This window comes from Dipodomys merriami, unplaced genomic scaffold, assembly GCF_024711535.1.
Source record: "Dipodomys merriami isolate MVZ:Mamm:240054 unplaced genomic scaffold, mDipMer1.0.p SCAF_45, whole genome shotgun sequence".
In the NCBI taxonomy this organism is placed as follows: domain Eukaryota; kingdom Metazoa; phylum Chordata; class Mammalia; order Rodentia; family Heteromyidae; genus Dipodomys; species Dipodomys merriami.
The window spans coordinates 3,065,001-3,088,887 of record NW_027206013.1 but is presented as its reverse complement, the minus strand read 5'-3'; the positions used below and the strand labels follow the sequence as shown (position 1 = coordinate 3,088,887).

The following is a 23,887-nucleotide window of genomic DNA, read 5'->3' as shown; positions in this document are numbered from 1 at the left end:
AACCGCGATCCTCAGATCTCAGCCTCCTGAGTAGCTAGGATTACAGGCGTGAGCCACCAGCGCCCGGCTCACAAAAGCACTATTAAGGCTAATAAATTCAATGAAGTTGAGGGATACAAAATCAACACACGGAAATCAATTGCAGGCCAAGAATGGCAGCTCATACCTGTAATCTTAGCTACTCTGGCGGCCGTTATCAAGAGGATCAAGTTTCAATGCCAACTCAGGAAGAAAGGTTTAAGAGGCCACATGTCATCCAATAAGTTTGGCAACGTGGCTCACACATGTCATCTCAGCTAAGCATAAAGTGTAAATGGAAGGAACATGATTCACACCAGCCTGGGCATAAATGCAAAACCCAATTTGAAAAATAACTGAGCCAGCACTAGTGGCTTATGCCTGTCATCCTAGCTGCTTAGGAGGCTGAGATCTGAAGATCACAGTTCAATGATACTTTGGCCAGGAAAGTCTATGAGACTCTTTTTTTTTTTTTGGTCAGTCATGGGCCTGAACTCTGGGCCTGGGTGCTGTCCCTCAGCTCTTCAGCTCAAGGCTAGCTAGCTCGACCACTTAAGCTATAGCACCACTTCCAGCTTTTTCTGCTTATGTGGTGCTGAGGAATTGAACCTAGGGCTTCATGCGTGCAAGGCAAGCACTCTACCACTGAGCCACCTTCCCAGCCCCGTCTATGAGACTCTTATTTTCAATTAGCAAGCAAAAAGCCAGAAGTGGAGCAGTGGCTCAAGTGGTAGAGTACTAACCTTGAGCAAAAAAGCTCAGGAAGTCGGGTGTTGGTGGCTCACGCCTGTAATTCTACTACTCAGGAGGCTGAGATCTGAGGATAGAGGTTCAAAGCCAGCCCAGGCAGAAAAGTCCATGAGACTCTTATCTCCAGTAAACTACCAGAAAACTGTAGGTGGCACTGTGGCTCAGTGGTAGAGTGCTTGCCTTGAGCTGAAGAGCTGAGGGACAACGCCCAGGCCCAGAGTTCAAGCTCAATGACCAACCAAAAAAAAAAAAAAAGAAAAAAAAAAGCTCAGGCACAGTGCCCAGGCCCTGAGTTCAAGCCCCAGGATTAACACACAAAAACAAAAACACCTTCCCTAGCTTATGGAACTGTAACCCTCTGTGCATCACCTTTATAATAACAATAAAATGGTAAAACAATGACAAAAACCCACAAAAAAACCTAAGCCAGGGCTGGGAAGGTGGCTCAGTGGTAGAGTGCTTGCCTTGCACGCATGAGGCCCTGGGTTTGCTTCCTCAGTACCACATAAGCAGAAAAAGCTGGAAGTGGCATTGTGGCTCAAGTGGTAGAATGCTAGCCTTGAGCTGAAAGCTGATGGACAGCACCCAGGCCCAGAGTTCAGGCCCACAACCGACAAAACAAATAAACAAACAAAAAAAAAAACCTAAGTCAGGCGCTGGTGGCTCACACCTCTAATTCTAGCTACTCAAGAAGCTGAGGATCTCAGTTTGAAGCCAGCAGGAAAGTCAGTGAGTCTCTTATCTCCAATTAACCAGCAAAAAGCTGGAAGTGGAGCGGAGGTTCAAGTGAACAAAAAAGCTGAGGGACAGTACCCAGGCCCTGAGTTCAAGCCCTAGTATCAGCACCAAAGAAAACCCCTAAGTAAAGAAGTACTGGACACTGGTAGCTCATATCTACAATTCCATCTACTCTGAAGACTGAAACTTGGAGGATGGAGGTTTGAAACTTGCCCAGATAGAAAAGAGCTCAAGACTTTATCTCCAATTGACCAGCAAAATGCCAGACTAGAGCTGTGGCTCTAGTGGCAGAGCACCATCTATGAGCACAAAAACTGTTAGAGACCAAGCTCTAGTAACTGCAGAAAAACAAACAAAAACAAAAAAAGTAAACAAAAAAGAAAATAAATTAGAAAGGGCTCTACCTAAGAGGTAGAGTACGCGCCTAGCAGTTTGAGGCCTAATTCAACCCTTAGTGCGCCAATAAATAAATAAATAAATAATAAGTAAATAAATATTGTATTTTTATACACTATCAATGAACAATTGGAGAAGATAAAAAAGGCAAGATATGAATATAAATATAATTCTATCATCTAATTTCAGAAAATCTAGAAAACCAAAATAAGGGGCTAAAAGCATGGCTCAGTGGTAGAGTACCTGCCTATAAAGTGTGAGGCTCTGAATTTAAACCCTAGTATCACCAAAGCAAAAAAAAAACAAACTCAATTCACAACAAGCAAACAGCTGGTACTGATGGATAACATTTGTAATCCTAGCTACTCAGGAGGCTGAGATTCATGATTCTAAGCCAACCTGTGAAGAAACGTCTTTTGTGTGTGAGTGTGTGTCGGTCATGGGGCTTGAACTCTGGGTCTGAATGCTGTCCCTCAGCTCTTTAGCTCAAGGCTAGTGCTCTACCACTTGAGCCACAGCGCCACTTCCGGCTTTTTTCTGCTTATGTGGTGCTGAGGAATGGAACCCAGGGCCTCATACATGCAAGGCAAGCACTCTACCACTGAGCCACCTTCCCAGCCCCAGAAAAGTGTTTTTGAGATTTTATTTTTTGCCAGTCATGGGGCTTGAACTCAGGACCTAAGCACTGTTCCTAGCTTCTTTTGCTCAAAGCTAGCATTCTACCACTTGAGTCACAGAGCTACTTCCAGTTTTACTGTTTATGTAGTACTGAGGAGTCAAAGGGCTTCATGCATGCTAGGCAAACACTCTACCACTAGGCCACATTCCCAGTCCCACCCTTCCTTTTTGAGATTCTTATCAGCAATTATCACCAAAAAGTGGAAGTGTGGCTCAAATGGCAAAAATTGAGACTTGAGGGATAATACCTAGGCCTTGAGTTCAAGTCCTTAGTACTGAGACAAAAACAAAAATGACAACAAACAAACAAAAACTCAATTTAAAAATAGGCACATAAGTAGGAGCCAGTGGTTCATGCTTATAATACTAACTGTACAGGATGCTGAGATCTGATGATTGCAGTTTGAAGCCAGCCCAGGCAGGAAATTCTGTGGGACTCATCTTCAATAAAACTACCAAAAAGCCAGAGGTGGAGCTATGGCTCAAGCTCAAGTGGTACAGTGGTAGCCTTGCACAAAAGAAACTCAGGCCAAGTTAAAACCTCAGGATCTACATACACACACACACACACACACACACACACACACACACACACACAGTTACATGGATGGGGTGTAGTAAGGCATACCTATGATCTCAGCTACTTGGGAAACAGATATAGAAGGATTACAGTTTAAGAACTACCTCATTGGGGCTAGGAAGGTGGCTCAGTGGTAGAGCGCTTGCCTTGCATGCCTGAGGCCCTGGGTTCGGTTCCTCAACACCACATAAGCAAAAAGAAAAAAGCCGGAAGTGGCATTATAGCTCAAGTAGTAGAGCGCTAGCCTTGAGCTGAAGAGCACAGGACAGCACTCAGGCCCAGAGTTCAAGTCCCATGACTGACCAAAAACCAAAGACAAAAACAAGAACTACCTCAGTATCTGAAAATGCAAAGCAAAAGGACTGGGGCATGGCTCTTGTTATAAAACTCTTGCCCTGAGTTCAAACCCTGGTAACACACACACACACACACACACACACACACACACAATCACACATGACTTAGACATTACAATGAAATATCAAAGTATAAAAATAGCCAACAAACAGGAAGATGTTCAATATCACTAGTTATTTGTGAAATGCAAATCAAAATCAAAGTGAGATCTACATTACATCTAATAGCGTGACTACTACTTAAAAACAAAAAAAATAGCTGGGAAGGCGGCTCAGTGGTAGAGAGCTTGCCTTGCAGGCATGAGGTCCTGGGTTCGATTCCTCAGCACCACATAAGCAGAAAAAGCCAGAAGTGGTGCTGTGGCTCAAGTGGTAGAGCGCTAGCCTTTATCTGAAGAGCTGAGGTACAGCTCCCCGGCCCAGAGTTCAAGCCCCACGACCAGCAAAAAAAAAAAAAAAAAAAAAAAAAGCTGGGCGCCAGTGGTTCATGCCCATAATCCTAGCTACTCAGGAGGCTGAGATCTGAGGATCACAGTTTGAAGCCAGCTTGGGCAGGAAAGTCCCCATGAGACTTTTTTTTTAATTTCCTTACACACAGGTTTATCAGGTACACAGAATGTGCATGCCTGGGGTGAGCTAGCCATGGTAATTCAGAGCCGCTGGAGCGCTGCTGGAGTGGTCTAGGGAGGGGAACAACAATAATAGACTTAGAGAAAGGCCTGGGCGCTGTGAAGTCAGGATGGAAGTGGGTGTTTGGAGGCCTATCTGAGGTTGTGGAAGTCCGTGGCCAGAGGCCAAGGCCAGTTCCCATTGCCATGACCCTGACCATAGCAGTGGACTAACTGGGAAGGCTGCATGGCAATTGGAGCAGGCTGAGGACAGTCGTCTTTCTCTAGCAGGGATTCCCACCTGTGGTGCGGAGTTTCTCAGAGGCCTTCACCCGCATGTGAGACTCTTATCTCCAATTAACCAGTCAAATATGGGCTCCACATTTGCTCAAGGCTAATGGAGCCTTGAGCAAAAGAACTCAGGAATAGTGCCCAGGCCCTGAGTTCAAGCCCCATGAACAACAAAACATGTTGGGGAAGTTGTCACACTGTTGATGGGAATGTAAAACGAGGCAACCAATCTGGAAAACATTTGGTAATTCCTCAAAAAGTGAAAGAGAATTACTGTAAAAGTTAGCACTTTAGGCATGTAACTAAAGAATGGAATCAGGCCTTAAACTGATCTTTGTAAGAGTGTTCACAGCAGCATTACTCACAATGGTCCCAAGGTGAAAAAGGGGCTGTATCTGTGTCTGCAGTGGTGGAATGCCTATCTGTGAAGTGTAAGGCCCTAAGTTCAAACCCAGTACTGCCAAAAAAATTTTAAAAAGTGGAAATAACTTGTATCATAGAAAGATGAATGGATAATATTTGTATATGTAATACTTATGAATAAAATGTGTTATATATGTAAATATTATTTCAGCTTTCAAAAAGAAATTCCTCTCTCTCTCTCTCTCTCTCTCTCTCTCTCTCTCTCTCTCTCCGGTGTGTGCGCGCGTGTGTGCGTGTGTGCACGTGCTTAGTAGGGCTTGAACTCTGGATCTGGTACTTTTGCCTAGTTTCTTTGCTCAATTTGGCACTGGCCTACTTGAACCATAGCTCTGCTCTGGCTTTTTGCTAGTTAATTGCAGGTAAGAGTTTTGGGGCGTTTTCTGCCTGGGCTGGATTTGAATTTCAATCCTCAGATCTCAGCCTCCTGAATAGCTAGAATTATAGCACTTGACCAAAAGGAAATTCTGATATATGCTACAACATAGATGAGCCTTTAAAACATGATGCAATGTGAAATGTGATAGTCACAAAAGGCCAAATTGTATGGGTCTACCTATATGAGGTAGTTAAATCAGAGTCAGAAAGTAGAATGATAGATGGCAGTGTCTAGATGTCAGAGGGGAGGAGGAATTAGTGTTTAACTCTTACAGTTTCTAGAGTGATTAAAAAAACAAACAAACCTATACAACCACACCATAGGATTTAATGTCACTAAATCACACATTTAGACAATGGTTATTTGTTTATTTATTTATTTACCAGTTCTGGGCCTTGAACTCAGGGTCTGAGTGTTGTCCCTAAGCTCTTTTGCTCAATGTTGGTAATCTACCACTTGAACCCCACCTCCACTTCTGGCATTTTTTTAAAAGGGGTTAATTATAGATAACAGTGTTACAAACCAGGCATGGGTGGCTCACGCCTATAATCTTAACTGCTCTGGAGGCTGAGAGCTGAGGATCATGGTTCAAAAGCCAGCCTGGGCAGGAAAGTCTGAGGGACTCATCTCCAATAAAGCACTCAGAAAACCGGAAGTGGTTCAAGTTGTAGAGTGCTAGCCTTGGGCTGAAGAGCTGAGGGACAACACATAGGCCCAGAGTTCAAGCCCCACCCATGACTGACCAAAAAAAAGAGAGTATTACAGATTTTTCCTGTCCAAGCTTTGAACAGTGATTCTCAAATCCTCAGCTTGCTCAGTAGCGAGGATTACAGGTGTGAGCCACTAGTGCCCAATTCAATATGGTTAGTTTTTATATTATGTATATTAAAAAAATAGGTCAGGTGCTGGTGGCTCACACTTGTAATCCTAGCTATTCAGGTTGAGGATTGCAGGTCAAAGCCAGCCCCTGAAGAACAGTCCATGAGTCTATGAGATTTTTTTTTGGGGGGGGGTTGGGGGTCCAGTCGTGAGGCCTGAACTCTGTTCCTCAGCTCTTTAGCTCAAGGCTAGTGCTCTACCACCTGAGCCACAGCACCACTTCCAGCTTTTTTCTTTTTGCTTATGTGGTGCTGAGGAATCAAACCCAGGGCCTCATGCATTGGAAGGCAAGCCCTCTACCACTGAGCCACTTTCCCAGCCCAGTCCATGAGATTCTTTTTTTTTTTTTGGTCCGGTCATGGGGCCTGAACTCTGGGCCTGGGCGCTGTCCCTCAGCTCTTCAGCTCAAGGCTAGCACTCTACCACTTGAACCATAGCGCCACTTCCGGCTTTTTTTTCTTATTGCTTATGTGGTGCTAGGGAATCGAACCCAGGGCCTCAGGCATGCAAGGCAAGCGCGCTATCACTGAGCCACCTTCCCAGCCCATCAGTCCATGAGATTCTTTTTTTTTTTTTTTTTGTCAGTCATGGGGCTTGAACTCTGGGCCTGAGTGCTGTCCCTTAGCAATTTAGCTCAAGGCAAGCGCTCTACCACTTGAGCTACAGCGCCACTTCTGGTTTTCTGGTTTATTGGAGATAGGAGTCTCACGGTCTTTCCTGCCCGGGCTGGCTTTGAACTGCGATCCTCAGATCTCAGCCTCCTGAGTAGCTAGGATTACAGGCGTGAGCCACCAGCGCCCCGCTAGTCCATGAGATTCTTATCTCCAATTAACCACCAGAAAACTGGAAGTCCTGCTGTGGCTCAAATTGGTAGAGCGATAGCCATGAGTTCAAGCCCCACCTCTGACAGAAAAACAAAAGATGATTTGAAACTTAAAAGGCTTTTTGGGGGCTCAGTTGGATGGTCTTTTTTTTTTTGTCAGTCGTGGGGCTTGAACTCTGGGCCTGGGCGCTGTCCCTCAGCTCTTCAGCTCAAGGTGAGTGCTCTACCACTTGAGCTACAGCACCACTTCCGGTTTTCTGGTGGTTTACTGGAGATAGGAGTCTCATGGTCTCTCCTGCCCGGGCTGGCTTTGAATCGTGATCCTCAGATCTCAGCCTCCTGAGTAGCTAGGATTACAGGCGTGAACCACCAGCGCCCGGCAGTCGTGGGGCTTGAACTCTGGACCTGGGCGCTATCTCTCAGCTCTTCAGCTCAGCTCAAGGCGAGCTGAAGCGCTCTACCACTTGAGCCACAGCACCACTAACAGTTTTCTGAGTGGTTTATTGGAGATAAGAGTCTCATGGACTTTCCTGCCCGGGCTGGCTTTGATCTGAGAATCTCAGATCTCAGTCTCCTCTTGAGTAGCTAGGATTACAGGCTGAGCCACTGATGCCCTTGGATAGTCTTTTGAACAAACTTGCCACCCACTCTCTCCTGACTGGCTCTGAGTTGGCCTGAAGCCTCCTAGAGCTAGGAGGTAGGTTGAAGTCACAGGAACTCCCCACTCTCCCTTGAGGTAGGAAGTTGAAATTATCAGGTCAATTAGGAAAGATACAACCAAAAAATCCAAGTCTCATTCACACTTCAAGGAGGTGTTTCTTGGCTGGGTGCCACTTTTATTATTTTTGGCCCAGACCACTGAAAGCCCTACAGACCCAGGGAAGGTACAATGCGATCTTTGATTTGCGTTTCAGGGATCAAGGCAAGTGAATTTGGGTGTAAATGCAGATAACATTTCAGAGATCTTTCATGAAAGGAGTCACTAGACCAGGACAGAAAGGGAGTTGGTGTATGACGTGTATGTTTGCCTTTAGAAGCATCATTTCCCAGCATATCCGGCTGACCCTGGCCCAAGGTCCCTTGGCTTGTGTCCAGATCCTTGGCCATCCATGCATACTAGGTCTGGGCTGTGCGGCTGGCAACCTCTCCCACTTCTTCTTGTGCATAGGGCTGTCCATGCACAAACTTACAATCTCATCCTTCTTCAGAGTTGCAAAGTGTTTGGGTGCTAACTGGGCTCAGGCGGGGCATGGCCCTATGGGAAAGCCTTGGTAACCTACCCTCTTTGTCTTTTCTGAGTCTAGCACCCACTAACCCACGATGAGGAAACCTAGGGGCTCTGCCCTTAGCCCCAAGGCCTGCAAGTGAAGGGTGCTTGCGACTTCCCTGCCCTTTGTCTGGAATGGATATCCAGACTCAAGCCTAAGTTCGCATCAGGGGCACTTCGTTGGCCAATTGGCAAGCAACCCCTCTATGCCCTCTCTGGTGCCCTGGGCTCGCTCTGCTTTATCCTAGCCCCCTAGCAGCCTTTCTGATGCCCAAGAACCCCCAGACGCCCAGCAAACTCCTGGATAGTACAGCAGCTTCGGCTGCAGCAGACAGTGTTGGCTGGGGAGGAATTACACCACTGGGCAGCTCCCGCCCAAATGCCGCGCGCCTGCGCACGCGGCCCTCACTGCTCTCGTGGCACTTGGCATTGCGTGGAACCAAGCTCTCACTCCCATCGCCCCCCGCGCCGCGCTGCCGCGCTGGCAGGGCCGAGAGCGCTTGCGCAATTGACGGCTCGCCCCTTACTGCGCAGGCGCGGATGCCTGAGCGCGCGCGCTGGGTCCAGCTGTTCGGGCAGCGTAGGGTGTGCCGCGAGCCTACGAGGGGACGTAGGCGGGCGGTCGCGCGCACGCTGGGGGCGTGGCCGAGGAAAGCTGTAGCATCCTAGGCCCTCTTTCTGTTGGAGCGTGCTTCGCGGACTTCTGCAGAAGGGTCAGTGGAGCGGGAACCCCGCGTGCATTGGCTCCGCGCTGCGCCCTTCCATCCGTTGCCTTCTCCTCGCCCGCAGAAGGGTGTTCGGAGCGGCGGGCCTCTGCGGTCTGTGGCGGGGATTGAGGTTTGCCTGGAGGCGGGGGCTGTTTCAGCCGTCTGGGGACCTCGCACCCGCTCCACGTTTGGTCTCGCTCAGGCCCCTTTCGTTCTCCATTTTCTAGGCGGTTCTTGGATTTGCGGCCTCTGAGGAGAGCTGGTCAGGCTCGTCTCCAGCTGCGGACCCCTGGGTGCGGTCGGCGGGCGCCTTGAGTGTGCTCTGGTACGTAGGTGGGCTTTCTGGCCTTGGGACTTGTGAACGCCTATTTCCTGCTTGGCGGTTGCGGGGGGCGGGGGGGGGGGGTGGGGACGGACGGGCGTTGCGGTCGTCTGCCCTGAACTTTCTTGAAACTTGGGACGGGTTCTCCTTCCGGGGCTCCTCCGAGCCGCGAACGCTCCAGCATTCCACGGGCACTGCCTTTGGCTTTCGGAGGCAAAAACGCGCGCCCCGGATCCAGCGCTGAGCAGAGCGCTGTTCAGTCCAGGAGAAGGATCAAAAGGATCGAGATTTCCCGGAGCCCAGGCAGAATGGGGGAGAGAAGCAAGAGACCAACAGAACCATAGGCCAGGGAGGCCTGGGATGGCCCAGGTTCTCAAAATGCTGAGAGTTTGGCCCAGGGTTATAGGCATGAACATTTAAAATGGCTTGCTGGTGCAGGGGACTGTCTCCCTCCTCGAAGTTCCAAGGAGCTCATATGTGCAGGTGGATGGACAGGGTGACAGCAAGGTTCCTAGAGGGGTTGGGAGATGAAGACTAGGAAGAAGAGAAGAAGCACAGCCATTTGAGTGGCACACTGGACATAGGATTTAGGCTCTGTGGGCAGCCTTGGTGGGCCTAAATGGAAGGTACTGCTGCTTTTTTTTCTTTTTCAATAGAATTCAGTGAGGGATCAGGGCTGCTTCATGAGTGGACTCCACATCGTGCAATCCTAGTGTATTTATTATAGTAGGGTGGGGAAGCCAGGCTCAGTGACTGACCGTTTAGACAGAAGTAGGAATGTTCCAGAATACTTGGGTGGTAGAAGTAGATGCTGGTAGCCCTGGCAGCTTTGAGTGTTGCAAGCCACCTTGAGAGGTCTTTGGTGGTGGTAAACACAGAAAGCCAGGTGTGAAGGTGTGTTCAGGCCATGGTGCTCCTTAGGTAGGTGTGAGCAGGGGAAAAGTGAGTTGTGAGTACAGGGTGAAGCAGAGAGTTTGTGTAGGTCCTGAGTGGGGCCTTTCTCTTATGAGTCTGGGGAATTTTGAGGCTGGATGTGAAAGCTTCAGACCCAGACTTCCCAAGCCTGGAAGAGACCACTGCTTGGAGTGGGGTTCAGACATCCCACTGGGATTCTCCAGACCCTGGAAACAGGTGACTAGGGTGGCAGGAGTGGACATAGCAAGTGGATTTATAGGATTTCTATGTTTGGGGGTTAAGGTGCTATTAACTGGGATGGGGAATGTAGAGTTGTTTTCAGAGGGGGGGGGGTGCTGTTGCCTGAGTGCAAACTCCAGAAAACCTATAGGACAGAGCAGAGAGAGAACTGATAACATCCAGGCACCCTGCTTATCAGGTGCTGGGATGTATAAGAATCTTTTGACATACTATGGGTATGTAGTAGTTTACAGTGGGAAGCATAAGAGCCTGACTGTGAAGGGGAGCCACAGTTATGTGATTAAGCCTGTAATCTCTTCAGCTAGGTTTGCTGCCTCTGACATTTAGTAGTTTGTGTAGGAATGCAGACAAATCACTTCGTCACTCTGCCTTAGTGACAATAGTACCAATTTCATGGCCAAATGCCAGCAGTTCACACCTGTAATTCTATCTACTCAGGAGGCTGAAATCTGGAAGATTGCAGTTTGAGGCCAGTTCAGACGAGAATCTCCAAAGTAATAGCAAAAAGCAGGGTTGGAGGCATAGCTCAAGTGGTATAACACTAGCCTTGCAAGCACAAAGCCCTGAGTTCAGGTCCCAGTACCATGAACACACACAATAATACCAGCTTCGTGTAGGATGTGTGGACTTGTTGGTTTGGCACGAGTGGTGCTGCTATCATTGTCCTGAAATTCCCTGGAAGCTCTGATCTGTCCTCTTTTTCTTCTCCTGGGATGGACAGCATCTGTTGATACATCTTTACCTTGAAAGTCACAGGCAGCATTTGTCTGCTTTTTAGACCTCCCAGGCCAGTTCCCTGGGCCTTTTTTCTATTTGGAGCTCTTTAATTGGGTACCAGGAATTTACCTGCTTGTTGCCATCTTGAGTGAAACCTGATGGTGATGGTTGGGCCTAGTTCCTGCTCTTCCCCACCTTGTTTTTGGACAGATTGCCTTGGATGATGGCCTGCATCTGACATTCCCCTCGGCTCTTCTCAGCTCTCCTGAGGCCACGGCTGTCAGCTCCCCTGGTCCTGAGCACTTGCCTGGAACCACCGGGTCTGCCACACCTTCTCCAGCTGATCCTTGTCCTGTTGCGTTGTGCGTCCGCCCTCTATCCACACCACCCCTTGTGCCTACTCTTCCTTCTCCCCTCTTCTAGCATGCCTCGTGGCAGGCGCCTTCGGCAGGGCCCTCGCAATCCCATTCGGGCGGCCGCCAATTACGCCAATGCACACCCTTGGCAGCAGATGGACCAGGCCTCTCCTGGGGTGGAGTACACCCCTCTTGTGGACCCCTGGATTGAGCGGCCCTGCTGTGGGGATCCTGTGTGCGTGCGCATGACCATGGAGCAGAACAACACAGCTAGTGCTTCTGCAGGTGGTAAACCCACAGAAAGGGGCCCACTGGCTGGACGCATGCCTGGCCCGTGGCCTCTCAGGATGGACTTCCATTGGGTGCCTGGCTCAGACCCAGGCACATTTGATGGCTCTCCATGGCTACTGGATCGCTTTTTGGCTCAGCTGGGAGATTACATGTCCTTCCGCTTTGAGCACTACCAGGACCACCTTAGTCGTGTCTGTGAGATCCTTGGACGCTTGACTGGTCGAGCCCGGGCCTGGGCAGCACCCTACCTGAATGGGGACCTGCCCTTACCTGATAATTATGAATTCTTCTGCCAGGATCTTGAGGAGGTTATTCAAGACCCAGTCAATTTTGCTGAGTACCATGCTGCAGTGCCCTGCCCTCTGCCCCCAGCATCTAGCCAGCCACCAGTGGCCCCACAGCTGCCTCTGGTGAGGCAGTACTTAGCTAGGTTCTCGGAGACCCTGGCACTCAATATGGGCACTGCCCCCAGGCCAGTCCCAGCTGAAGCAGCTGGGACTAACACTACATCTGGAAATGCTCAGCCTGTGCGGCAGCTGCCCAAAGAGAGTGCCCCTGTGCCCCAAGAACCTCCTACCCAGGCCAGTTCTGTATGTGGCCCTGATTCTGATTCTGTGGGGCCAGCTGCCTCCCACACAGAAGAGGCAGCCCCCAAACCTGTCCCTAAACCTTCAGAAGCCCAGAAGCTAGATGTAGCTTCCCTAGGGAATTCAGAACCCCAGAAAGCAGAGGAGGAGATTTCTGAGACAAAGGGAGACCAGCGAGTGTCCCTGGGTACCTCACAGGAGGTGGCAGATGTCCCAGAGAGCCCAAAAGAGCCACCTGTTGTACATCTTAAATCCTTGGCTTCTGAACATGATCCAGGCAGGTGCAGCAGTGCCCCTTGTGATGAAGTGACATGTATGACAGACCAACCCCAAGACCCTATGGGACAGAGTGGTGCCCCCAGATGAATCCAAGTGTTGTCCCAGCAGTGTGAGAAGGTACATCTGCTCTGGAGTACATCCTGTCTGAGAAGCAATTTTCCTAAGCCCCCCAGAAGAATGTGCACCTATGTCCTCATCCTCCAATGGTGCTGGCTTCTGGCTACGTCACCACTTACCTGGGAGTGCCATTTCACTGGACTGGTTCCCACAGAATAGTTTTGTAGGTCAGCCCTATGGGGTAATTTGTCACCTACTGCTTGTGCAGAACACTTTCCTTAGTGTTTCTCCACACTGGCTGGTCAATATTAGTCAGTGGTTTGCTTTGCTTGCTCTTGACAGAACCTGCTCCTTGTATGATACCTGCTTTTCTTTTCTACTCCAGCATCCTTGGCCCTGTGACCTCTGGCCTTCAGGCTGAAGTGCAAGGAGAAGGCATGCTGTGTGCTTTTTTTTTTTTTTTTTTGCCAATCCTGGGGCCCAAACACTGGGCTTGGGTGCTATCCCTGAACTCGTTTTTGTTCAAGGCTAGTACCTTACCACTTGAGCCACAACACTTCTGGCTTTTTCTGTGATTCATTGGGAGATGAATCTCATGGGCTTTCCTGCCTGGGCTGGCTTTTTATATCATTTTTAAAATTTCATAATTATGGGATGCAATGATAATTTGAAACACATACAATATATAGTGAACAGATCAGGATGATTGGCATTCTCTATCATTTTTATCTTGGGAATGCTCAAACTCCTTTCTTTTAGTTCTTTTATATAATAACATTATTGTAAACTATAATCTCCCTACTGTTGTAGAACACTAGAACTTACTCTTATCTAACAGTATTTTGGTACCTGTTTTCTAACCTTCATATGTTGTCCGTCCCTTACCCATCCTAACTTCTAGTGAGACCAGTTATTTTAGCTTTTGCACGTATGTGAGAATATATGGTACTAGTTTTCTTGGTTCTGACTTATATCACTTAACAGTGGTCTTCTGTTCTGTCCCTGTTGCTATACTTCAGTTTTTATGGCTGAATAATACTCTATTGCCTGAATCTACTGCATTTGCGTTAACCACCCATCCATCACTCGACACATTGGTCGATTGCATTTCTTGCAGGCAGCACAGAAGCAGCCACTTTCTTGAGTGAGTAGGGTGGCATCTTGGTTGAGAACTCTGCTAACCTGTGGGCTTACCAGCAGTCCTGGTGGCTGAGAGGTTTGGAAGTACAGAATGGTTGGATTCAAGACCTCAGGCTCAACTGCAGGCATCCTCTGTCTTGTAACATTCTCATATTTGCATGTCTTAAGTTGTGGTGCTGCCCTCTCCCTTCCTATCCTGGGCCTGCCTTCCCCTGTTCACTCAGGCAGTCCATTTAGCACTTAAAGCCCTTATGATGTAAACAGCTTATATTTTCTGGAAGACCATGAGCCTTGAGGTCAAGGCTCTGTCTTAGCTGTGTGTTCTTGGTATACAATTGGTGCTCATTAAACATGCATTGAAACTGTTGAGTGTGTGGTGGTTGCTGACAAAGTAAGAGTCCTGTGTGGGTGGGAGCTCAGCACCCATCTGTCAAGAACTCTGGGTTTGTGTCACAGTTGTGGCTCCTGTGGGGACCTAAGGGTCTGGTGGAAGGAGTTGGGGCCAATGGGGTGGGGATGGAGCCTCTGCAGGTGTGGGGTGGTCTTGAGAATTGGCTGTTGGGAGCTGTGGATGAAGTGAGGCTGCAGGCCAGGAGCTGGAATGAAGAAAGACCAGTTTTGTACTAGCAGGGGTTTTAATGAGCTCAGTGGGGAAACTCCCTTTAACCAAGTTTACTTGAGGATGGGGAAATACAGCTGTCCACTACAGTGAGTGCCTACTTAGGGGACCATTCACAGGAATATCAGACTCCTTTGCAGTATTTCATTTGTAACATTAATAAAAGAAGACTCCATTCTGGAAACTTGGAAGAAAAAAAAAATGAAAACATGCATTGCAAATATAACCAGTTTAGGAAAAAAAGTGATAAACCCTCAGGTAAGATATTTTTTTAGGAAAAGAAATGGTTGGAGTTGTTTTATTTGGTGACATAATTAATTAGAAAAGGCTCTGGGTCCAGTTTTATTTGCTTTTGTGAATTATTTCAAAGCATAAGCATCTGTGTATGCAACAACTGGGAAGCTATTTTTAGGAAGCTGATAGCAGAGTGAGAAGTTGAGGGCAGTCTCAGTTCAGATGTGGGAATCCCAGGGTGTCTGGTGGACATGTAGTGAATCCTTTAAGCTTGATACTGCTTTTCCCCGGCTGATCTCTTCAGCCTGGGCATCTCCTGGAGACTTGAGGTGTGGTCCACTATGTCTCAGGGCCATCTGGGTGGCTTCTGTTAGGCAGGCTGGGGAGCGTGGGGGGGGAGTCTAGGTGATAGTCATTGTGGTTGGGTCTCAGCAATGGTGGCCAGGTTGCCTATACAGGTGGTATAGGATGAGGGGACTGTGGCCTTCCAGACCATTACAAAGTTGCTTCAGGCACAGGGGATGACCCAGATCTTTGGGAGAGAAGCCTCTGTGTAGTGCACAGCCTGTGTGAGAGGGCTTGGGTCATTTGTCCTGTTGGCACCTGCACATAGGGCGGGCATCTTGAATAAGCTGCAGCTGAGAGCCTGGCAGTTTGCAGGACAAGCTCAGGCTGGTCAGGAGGGAAGGTCTGCCTTGCAGAGTAGTCTCCCTCCCTCCCTTCCCTTGAAAATATCCAGAGATTTTGTTTCCTGAAAATAGCACATAGGCACTAGCCAAGGTTTTGTTTTATTTTGTTTTTGGCTGGTTGTGGGACTTGAACTCTGGGCCTGGGCGCTGTCCCTCAGCTCTTCAGCTCAAGGCTAGTGCTCTACCACTTGAGCCACAGTGCCTCTTGTGGCTTTTTCTGCTCATGTGGTGCTGAGGAATGGAACACAGGGCCTCATGCATGTGAGGCAAGCACTCTACCACTGAGCACTTTTCCAGCCTGCCAAGGGTTTTTAAAGTAACTGTCTCCAAGGAAAACCTTAAATCACAAAGTACTGAGGATAAAGTTCCTGTGAGATACTGGTATTTTTATAAAGCTACAATGTTTGAAGTCCTTGCATATTAGTGTGCAAAGATAAACAATAGTGAATACAAGCTATTCTAAAGTCAGGTAAGTTGGAGATGTAGTGTATGCTAGAGGTGTTGTTTCAAATTGAAGGGATAAAAGACTTAAGTACAAACAGTTAAAACAGCAGGTTGCCCATCTGGGAAACATGTAGAATTGGGTCTCTATTTCAGCTTTTGCTAGGGCCCCTTCAGGTGGATTAAAGATGTCAACATGTAAAAAAGTCACACAAGTACTTTCATTAACTTTCTGTTACTGTAACAATTGAAATAACCAGCTAATGAAGAGGAAAGTTTTTCTTCCCCTATCCCCCCACAATTGATTGGCTGTTACTTCTGGGCCTGTGGAGCAGCAGCACATACATCACAGAAGCAGCACCTGGCCAATGATCCCCCTCACATCTGGGATGAGAAAAAGAGAGGAAGAAGAGGCTGAGGTCCCAATGGCCCCTTCAAAGACACAACTTCTGTGATGTAAAACCTCCACTGGGCTCCACCTGTTAAGGGCCTACCATCTCCTGGATGAGGACTAAACTACATGAGCTTTAGGAAACTCAGACCAAACCACAGCAATACTGCAGGGGTGAATTGTGTTTGCTTGTGATTCCAGCAGTTTACAAGCACCCAGACTAGCTGAATGTAGGGTAAATGTTGGACCTGTAAAGTGCTCTGGATTAACCACATTGTAGTGATAAGCATTCATATGCTCACTACAGGTTTTGTGTATGAAGGCTTAGGCTTTGGGGTCTTAGGCTTTCATGGTCTATGGTTGCACCTGGCCTCCTTGCCCAACCTTGGACAGATAGTCAGGAGTGGGGGAGTGAGGAGGATGTCCACCTAGTGCTTTGCTCAAGGCCTGAGCCCTCATCATGGCCTCATGGGCGTCACTTTTATGAACAGCAAAACTGAAGCAGCGCACACATCTGGCAAATAAAGCTGTTTCTTCTAGTGTCCATCAGCATAAGCTAATGTTTCAACAACCCATGTGCTTACCACCGACGGGGTGTGCTCTGCTCTCTGCAGTCACTTGGGGACAAGTGACTAACAGGTACTCCATCAGGACAGACTTCTCTATAATGAGAGAAGTGGGAAGATCACAGCCACAGAACTGCAGGTGAACTTTGCAGTTAGAATAGGTACATGTAAATAGCTGTTCACATTGCTGCCATGGACAGGAGGGAAGGGAAGGAGGGGTAGACCAAAGATGGCTGTGTTTGTTTGCTGGGCTTCAGGGAGGCCATGGGGACAAATATTACAGGCCAATGTCCAAAACAGGGGTGTTTTCATCACAGTATGGAATTTATAAGTTTAACATCAGAGTGTGGGCAGTGTTGGTTTTCCTGAGGTCTCTCTCTGCTGGCTTGTAGATGACTGTCTGTCCCCCATGTTTTTTACATGATTATCTCTGTCTCTCTGTCTCTGTCTGTTTCTCTCAGTACTGGGGTCTCAGTGCTTGCTTGACAGACACTATTACCACTAACTATGCCCTCTACCTCTATTTTTTACTGGTTATTTTGAGATAGCGTCTCACCTTTTGCCTGGGCACAGGCTTGGACCACATCCTGATTTTGTTTCTCATAGCGGGGATGACAGATCAGTTATTAGTTGAGAAGGGGGTCTTATGAACTTAGACTGGCCTTGAATTGAAATCCTCCTTGTTTTATCTCCTGAGCACCTGGGCTCTAATCTCCCCTTCCTATTACCCCAACCATGTTGATTCCAGGCCCATACTGATGATACTTTTTTACCTAAATTATCTCACTTAAAGAACTTACCAAGATCTGAGGATCTCAGTTCAAAGCCAGCCGGAGCAGGACTTGCAGGAAAGTCCATGAAACTTATCTCCAGTAAACTACTCAGAAAAAACCAGAAGTGGTGCTGTGGCTCAAATGGTAGAACACCACCCTTGAGTACAGACAGGCTTAGACCCTGTGTCCAAGCCCTAGGACTGACAAAAAAAAAAAAAAAGGACTGAGAATGTAGCTTAGTGGTAGAGTGCTTGCCTAGCCTGCATGAAACCTTGGGTTCGATTCCTCAGTACCACATAAAAAGTAAAAGCCAGAAGTGGCACTGTGGCTCAAGTCCTAGCCTTGAGCAAAAGAAGCTCAGGGACAGTGCTCAGGTCCTGAGTTCAAGCCCCAGGACTCACAAACAAAACAAAACAAAAAAATCTCCAGATAGAATCACATTCTGACATACTAGAAGATAAAACTTCAACATAAGACTCGAGGGGGAAAGCCAGGTGCCAGTGGCTGATGCCTGTAATCCTAGCTAATCAGGAGGCTGAGATCTGAGGATCAAGGTTCAAAGCCAGCCTGGGCAGGAAAGTCTGTAAAACCTTTATCTCCAATAAACTACCAGAAAACCAGAAGTGGGATTGTGGCTCAAGTGGTAGAGCACTAGCCTTGAGCTGAAGAGCTGAGGGACAGCACCCAGGCCCAGAGTTTAAGCCCCACAATTGATCAAAAAATAAAAATAAAAAGAATTGAGGGGGATACAATTCAGTAATAGTCAAGATTGGTGTCTCTAGTTTTTATACATTTTTGGTAGTATTTTTGGATAGTGGTATTATATGTGTCCCTCTGCTGTGCACGGGGTTTTTGGATCTTCACTTGGGGTGTGGCATTGCCTGGCTTCTGCTCTTGAGTGGGCACTGCTCAGCTGTTGGAGCCTGTTTTCCTTTTGTTTAAGAAATCTCTCCCTCTCCTGTTTTCCCAGGGTCTAACATGTTGCCTTTTGCTTGTAAACTGGATTCTACCTATCAGTGTAACTGTGGGGTGACAGAGGGCCTGCTGTCATGGCCTGGGATGGGCAGAGTATGTCTGCCAAACCACCATGAATGTGTAATTTGAGCAAGAAATAAATTTTTCATGTTCAGGGCTGCTGAGTTGGGGGCTTGTGTGTTCCAGAGCATAACCAGTTACATCCTGACCAGTAGGGGATCCTTTTTCTCCTTTTTACATAGGGTTTGGACCTGCCTTGGTGCCATCTTGGCCACACTGATCCACAGAGCTGCCTGGTCTGGATATCACATATTAGTTATTCTGACTTTATAAGTAATCTTGATTTTCTGGTAGAGAAACTCTCACTACCCCTTGTTCTTTTGGCTGTCTTTTTAGGTTTGTTTGTTTGTTTATTATCAGTTATGGAACTTGAATACAGGGCCTGGGTGCTGTCCCTAAGCTTTTTTGCTCAAGGCTAGAGCTCTACTACTTTGAGCCACAGTGCCACTTCAGGTTTTCGGGTGGCTAACTGGTGCTGATCCTCAGATCTCAGGCTCCTGAGTAGCTAGGATTACAGGTGTGAGCCACTAGTGCCCTGCTCTTTCTAGGTTTTAAAGTACATTTGGTCACAGTGGCCCTGGCCACTTACCCAGCTCTTCTAGTGCTCACCTCATTGATGTCATGTGTGGGCAGCCTTGGTAAGTTCACTTGCTCTTCAGGACAGTAGGAACCCTGAGCTCCCTTAGTTTCTCTTTGAGCCACAATGTCCTCCTTGGAGGGGTCATAGCTACATGTCATAGGGGCACTGTGGGTGGAGCATGGCCAGCAGGGAAAAAAGCCCTGACCTGCAGGGGCCTGCTGGTGGTGAGTGCTCTCAAATTTGCCAGATTCTTCTGTCTTTCCATTGGTGGGGCTATCAGGAAGTTAGAGAAAGGTGCCTGACTTCCTCACCATCCCCATTCTGACCCAGGTGTCTTTGACTGCACACTGCAGGGGGCTGGGCCTTTGGCGCACAGTGGAAGCATGTCAGTGGATGCTCAGAATCCCATCCCATCTTGGGGACCCAGCAGAGGCATCGTGCATTCTGGGTAGGGTAGGGCCTGTGGGGAGCATGGAGATCAGCCCCATTGTCAGGGCTGTACAGATGGGGCCCACTGTTACAGTGCCCTGGTGTCTGGATCCAGCAGGAAGCTGGCCCTCACCTTCATCTGCCCATCTGTACATGTGAGTGTGGTAGTCATTGCTAGCATACATGGCCTGCACACAGCCAACAGCGCCCCTGAGTATGGGTGCATAGGCATCTACAGGACACACATACACCTGGCTATACTGCCCCCTGTGGATGTGAGAGGGATTCTACCTGAGCTGGCTTGTGCTACAGGAGGACCCACAAGTCCCTTTGAGTAAATCTCCCGAGCTGTGGTTGGGGACACTTCCAGGTTGAACTGGGTTCCCAGGAGCTGCCTGGGCACATCCCCTCTCTCAGATACCATCCCACACCTTACATGGGTGTTTTTTTTCTGCCCAGTGAGATGGGCAGCAGACCCAGCCTTCTGGCAGAGCAGCCAGAAGTGTCATGCTTCCTGTGAAGCAGTGAGTTTTTCTGTGTTCACTAGACACAGAGGGCCAGTGGCCCGCCTGTTGCTGGCTGGGTTCCCACCTCTGCCTGTAAGTGCTTGGGAGCAGACTGGCTAAAAATGTCCCTTGGTCGGGCTTCCTTCCTGACATCTTACAGGCTCTCTGACCTGCACCTGGGGTGATGAATATCCTTGGCTGAATCCTGGAGATGTCTATTCATAGACCCCACTTTCCCCCGCGGCCTAGCCGATGCCCCTGTGGCACTTGATTTGAGCTTTCTGTTGCCTGTAGTCTCCATGCCACCGCCACCCTCCGCAGTGCCTAGCCAACACTTCATGTCCCACGTGCCCCAGAGCTGTCTAAACTACCCAGGAAGTAGACCAACTCTCATTCTGGTCTTCATGAGACCACCCCAGCTGGCTTGGTCCTGTTGGCCTGACAGTTGGTTACTAGGAGAACTCAGCGCATCTCTCACAGGGATTTGGAGCTGACATCGCTGAGAAGAATGGGGCTTGCTGGGCTGGCACGAGGGCTATGATTCCCTCTGCATAGGCAAAAACACTACCACAGGGAGTCCTGTTGGAAAGATGGGACTGTACCTTGGTCTCTGTGGCCCCCTCCCCTGAACCAGTGGGTCTGTATGTGCAGACATGATTTGTGTGTGTTGGGGGCATGTTCCCTCACTGCTGGGCTTACTGCAAGCCTGCAGCCTCCTGGGACTGAGGTACAATGCTGTCTCCAGGGAGGTGAGATGAGCCAGAGAAGCACTCTACAAGAACAGCAGGCCTCTGGCGGGGCTTATAGCCATGTCTCCTAGATGGAAGCAGAGGCTCAGATCCAGGTTAGGGTGTGGGGGTACATATGCTTGCTGTTGGCTCAGCATGAAAATCTTTTGTATTTTGGGTACACCAGATCCCAGGAGATGATTCGCCTGCAAGGTGCCCAGGTTGTGCTTGGGTACAGAGTAGGGCCAGCCCTGGCAGGTAGGGATTGTGAGGAGGGTGCCCTTGCTGCCCACTCTACTATTCCACCACCCACCCTCCATGCCTCTCCGGAATTTCTCCCCAGGATCTGCATCTTAGAAGCCATCGCCTCCCTGCCTGCCGCTTCCCAAGGCAGATACTGACAGAGGATTCAATGAATCGAAGGTCGCCAGTCAGGGCGTTGACAGATGCCTAGCCATGATACTATTTCTGATTTAATAACCGAATGGGAGGCTGGCCCTTTGTAATAATTAGGGCTAATTACTGAGGAGGTGTTGACAGACGGGCTGAGAGGAAACAAACTACCTTTATCCTGTGGCTTAGAGTCAGATTACTGGCCCGGTGCTATCTGCCCCTCAGAAAGTAGATGCTTCAATCACTCAACAAGGCTTCAAAGGGGAAAGGGCCCTTACAATGCATGGGATTTGGAAAGCAGCTATGAAGTGCGCCTTTGACTTCCAATTGCCAAACGGAGCCCCACTGTAGAAATGGATTCTTTGTGCATCTGAGTTACCACAGCCAGACCTACTTCCCGCGCGCCCAGGCTGGGGAGGGGGCTGTGTGGGCTTGGCCAGGCTGTGGCTGTGGCTGATGCTGTGGCAGGTCCAGCCTCCTCGAGGCCTAGTAGGCTAGACCTGTACCAGATGACGCTAGCAAAGACCTGGTGCCCTTCATGGCTAACTCTGACAGCATATGACTCCAAGCAGGGAGGACCATATGTTTTCCTTGGCCCAGGAACATGTTCAGGTCCTTGTGGCCTTGAGCAGCAGGTAATGGGATAGGGAGCTTGCTATCCCAGCAGGCTTCACTGTTTTCATCTGGAGCACAGCTTTTCTGCAGCCCACAGGCAGGTCCTGCCTCCCTGGGAGGGGGCTGTGTCCTTGCATTATTTATGGCAGGATCTCTTCCCTTGGGGGCCTTGGCATTTCTCCACCTCCCATCTTGGGCCCAGAGCCAAAGCCATGGAAGCAATACTGACCCTCGAGCCTTGGCAGGCAGACAGCATGGCTGAGAGGGAGATGATGCTGAGAACGGTGCTGGAAGCTGGTTTCTGATGCACAAAATGTGAGACCACTGACTTGCCCAGATCTCTCTGCTTTTCACCCAAGGAAAAGGCTGTGCTCAAGACCTGGACTTCCTGGTTTAAAGCAACAGCATTGGGCAGTGTGGCTTGCCTGCACAGCCCAGGGATTCTGCTGTGATCTGGCTCCATAGAGTAGAGTGCAGGGCTGGTTGGGAGAGCCTGGATGCTGCTAAGGCCTCAGTACATCAGGGTCAGTTTGAGATTTGGGCCTTGCTGCTGTCCTCATCAAGAAGGCAGGGGTTCAACTAAGAATACTTTTCTCAGAATATGCATATCTATGGAGTAGTCTTTCTGGTTTTAAATGTAGCTTAAAAGGTGCTGGAAGAACAGGAACTGAGAGGAAGCCTATTTTGTTTTGTTTCATTTTTGTTTTTTTGTTTTTTAGTTTTTGCCAATCCTTTGGCTTAAACTTTGGGCCTGGGCATTGTCCCTGAGTTTTTGTGCTCAAGGCTAGCAGTCTACCACTTGAGCCACAGCTGCTGCTGCTGCTCCTCCTCCTCTTCTTCCTCCTTCTTCCTCTTCTTCTCTTCCTCCTCTTCCTCCTCTTCCTCCTTCTTCCTCTTCTCCTCCTTCTTCCTCTCCTCCTCTTCCTCCACCTTCTTTTGTAGTTTAGTGGAGATAAGAGTCTCACAGACTTTCCTGTCCTGACTGGCTTCGAACCTCAATCCTTAGATCTTTGCCTCCTGAGTAACTAGGATTATAGACAGGAGTCCCTAGCACCCATTCCATGTATATTCCACCTGCATCCTATTTTATGCCTGCCCTGGCCTTGTGGTTTTGGTTTAGTTCCCACTGGCCTACAAGACCAGTGGATTCTGAGTCTTCCTATGGCAAACACAGCTAAGTGGGTCAGACTGGAAGAAAACAGTTTTGACTATTTTTCTTTCCCTAGTGTGCTACTCTGCCTATGTCTGAAGAAGTTTCTTTCTTTCTTTCTTTTCTCTGCTTTTCCTTTTTTTCTTTCTTTTTCTTCCTTCCTTCCTTCCTTCCTTCCTTCCTTTCTTTTTTTTTTTGTGTCAGTCATAGGGCTTGAACTCAGGGTCTAGGTACTGGTGCCCAGCTGGAAAATTCCTTTTGAAAGTAGTGATGATAATATAAAAAAATTATACTAGGCTTTACTAAATACTGAACAACTTAAATCATAAAATGATCACTTATTTTAAATGGAAGAAACATTTAAAGATTGGTGTAAAGTGCCAGGCACCAGTGGCTCATGCCTGTAATCTTAGCTATTAAAGAGACTGAGGTCTGAGGATTATGGTTCAAAGCCGGCCCAGGCAGGAAATTTCATGAGACTCTAATTTCCAATTAACCACCAAAAGTCAGAAGTGAGGGTATGGTTCAAATGGTAGAACACAAGCCTTCAATGAAAAAGTTAAGATACAACCCCCAGGCTCTGAGTTCAAGTCTTAGTACTGGTGTGTACACACACACACACACACACACACACACACACAAATGGTGTTAAGACTATGGAAATGCACACCTATAATTCAAGCACCTGGGAAGCTGAAGCAGGAGGATCATGAGTTTGAAACCAGCCTGAGTTACTTAGTGAGACCCTTTCTCAAAAAACAAAAGATGTTAAATCTTAATAGTCACCTTGAACAGAATTTGCAATTGCCTCTAAAACTAGAGATATCTAAGCAAGAACTGAGTTTTCTTTTTGTGTGTGTGTGTGTTGGTCATGGGGCATGAACTCTGGGCCTGGGCGCTGTCCCTCAGCTCTTTAGCTCAAGGCTAGCACTCTACTACTTGAG

General features: G+C 48.4%; 1 protein-coding gene across 5 annotated transcripts in view; it reads left to right on the top strand.

Annotated features, from left to right (window-relative positions):
• The first annotated feature begins 8,804 nt into the window (after positions 1-8,804).
• The window catches only part of LOC138808308 (guanine nucleotide-binding protein subunit beta-like protein 1), a 62,430-nt gene continuing 47,347 nt past the window's right edge, over positions 8,805-23,887 (top strand). For 2 of the 5 annotated variants that reach the window (XM_069994348.1, XM_069994350.1), the window contains exons 1-2: positions 8,903-9,020; positions 9,118-9,215. Coding sequence is in view for 3 of the 5 variants with exons in the window: in XM_069994346.1 (XP_069850447.1) it covers positions 11,509-12,684 (1,176 nt within the window). In the remaining 2 variants the exon portion in view is untranslated. The other 3 variants (XM_069994346.1, XM_069994347.1, XM_069994345.1) reach the window with 3 other exon arrangements.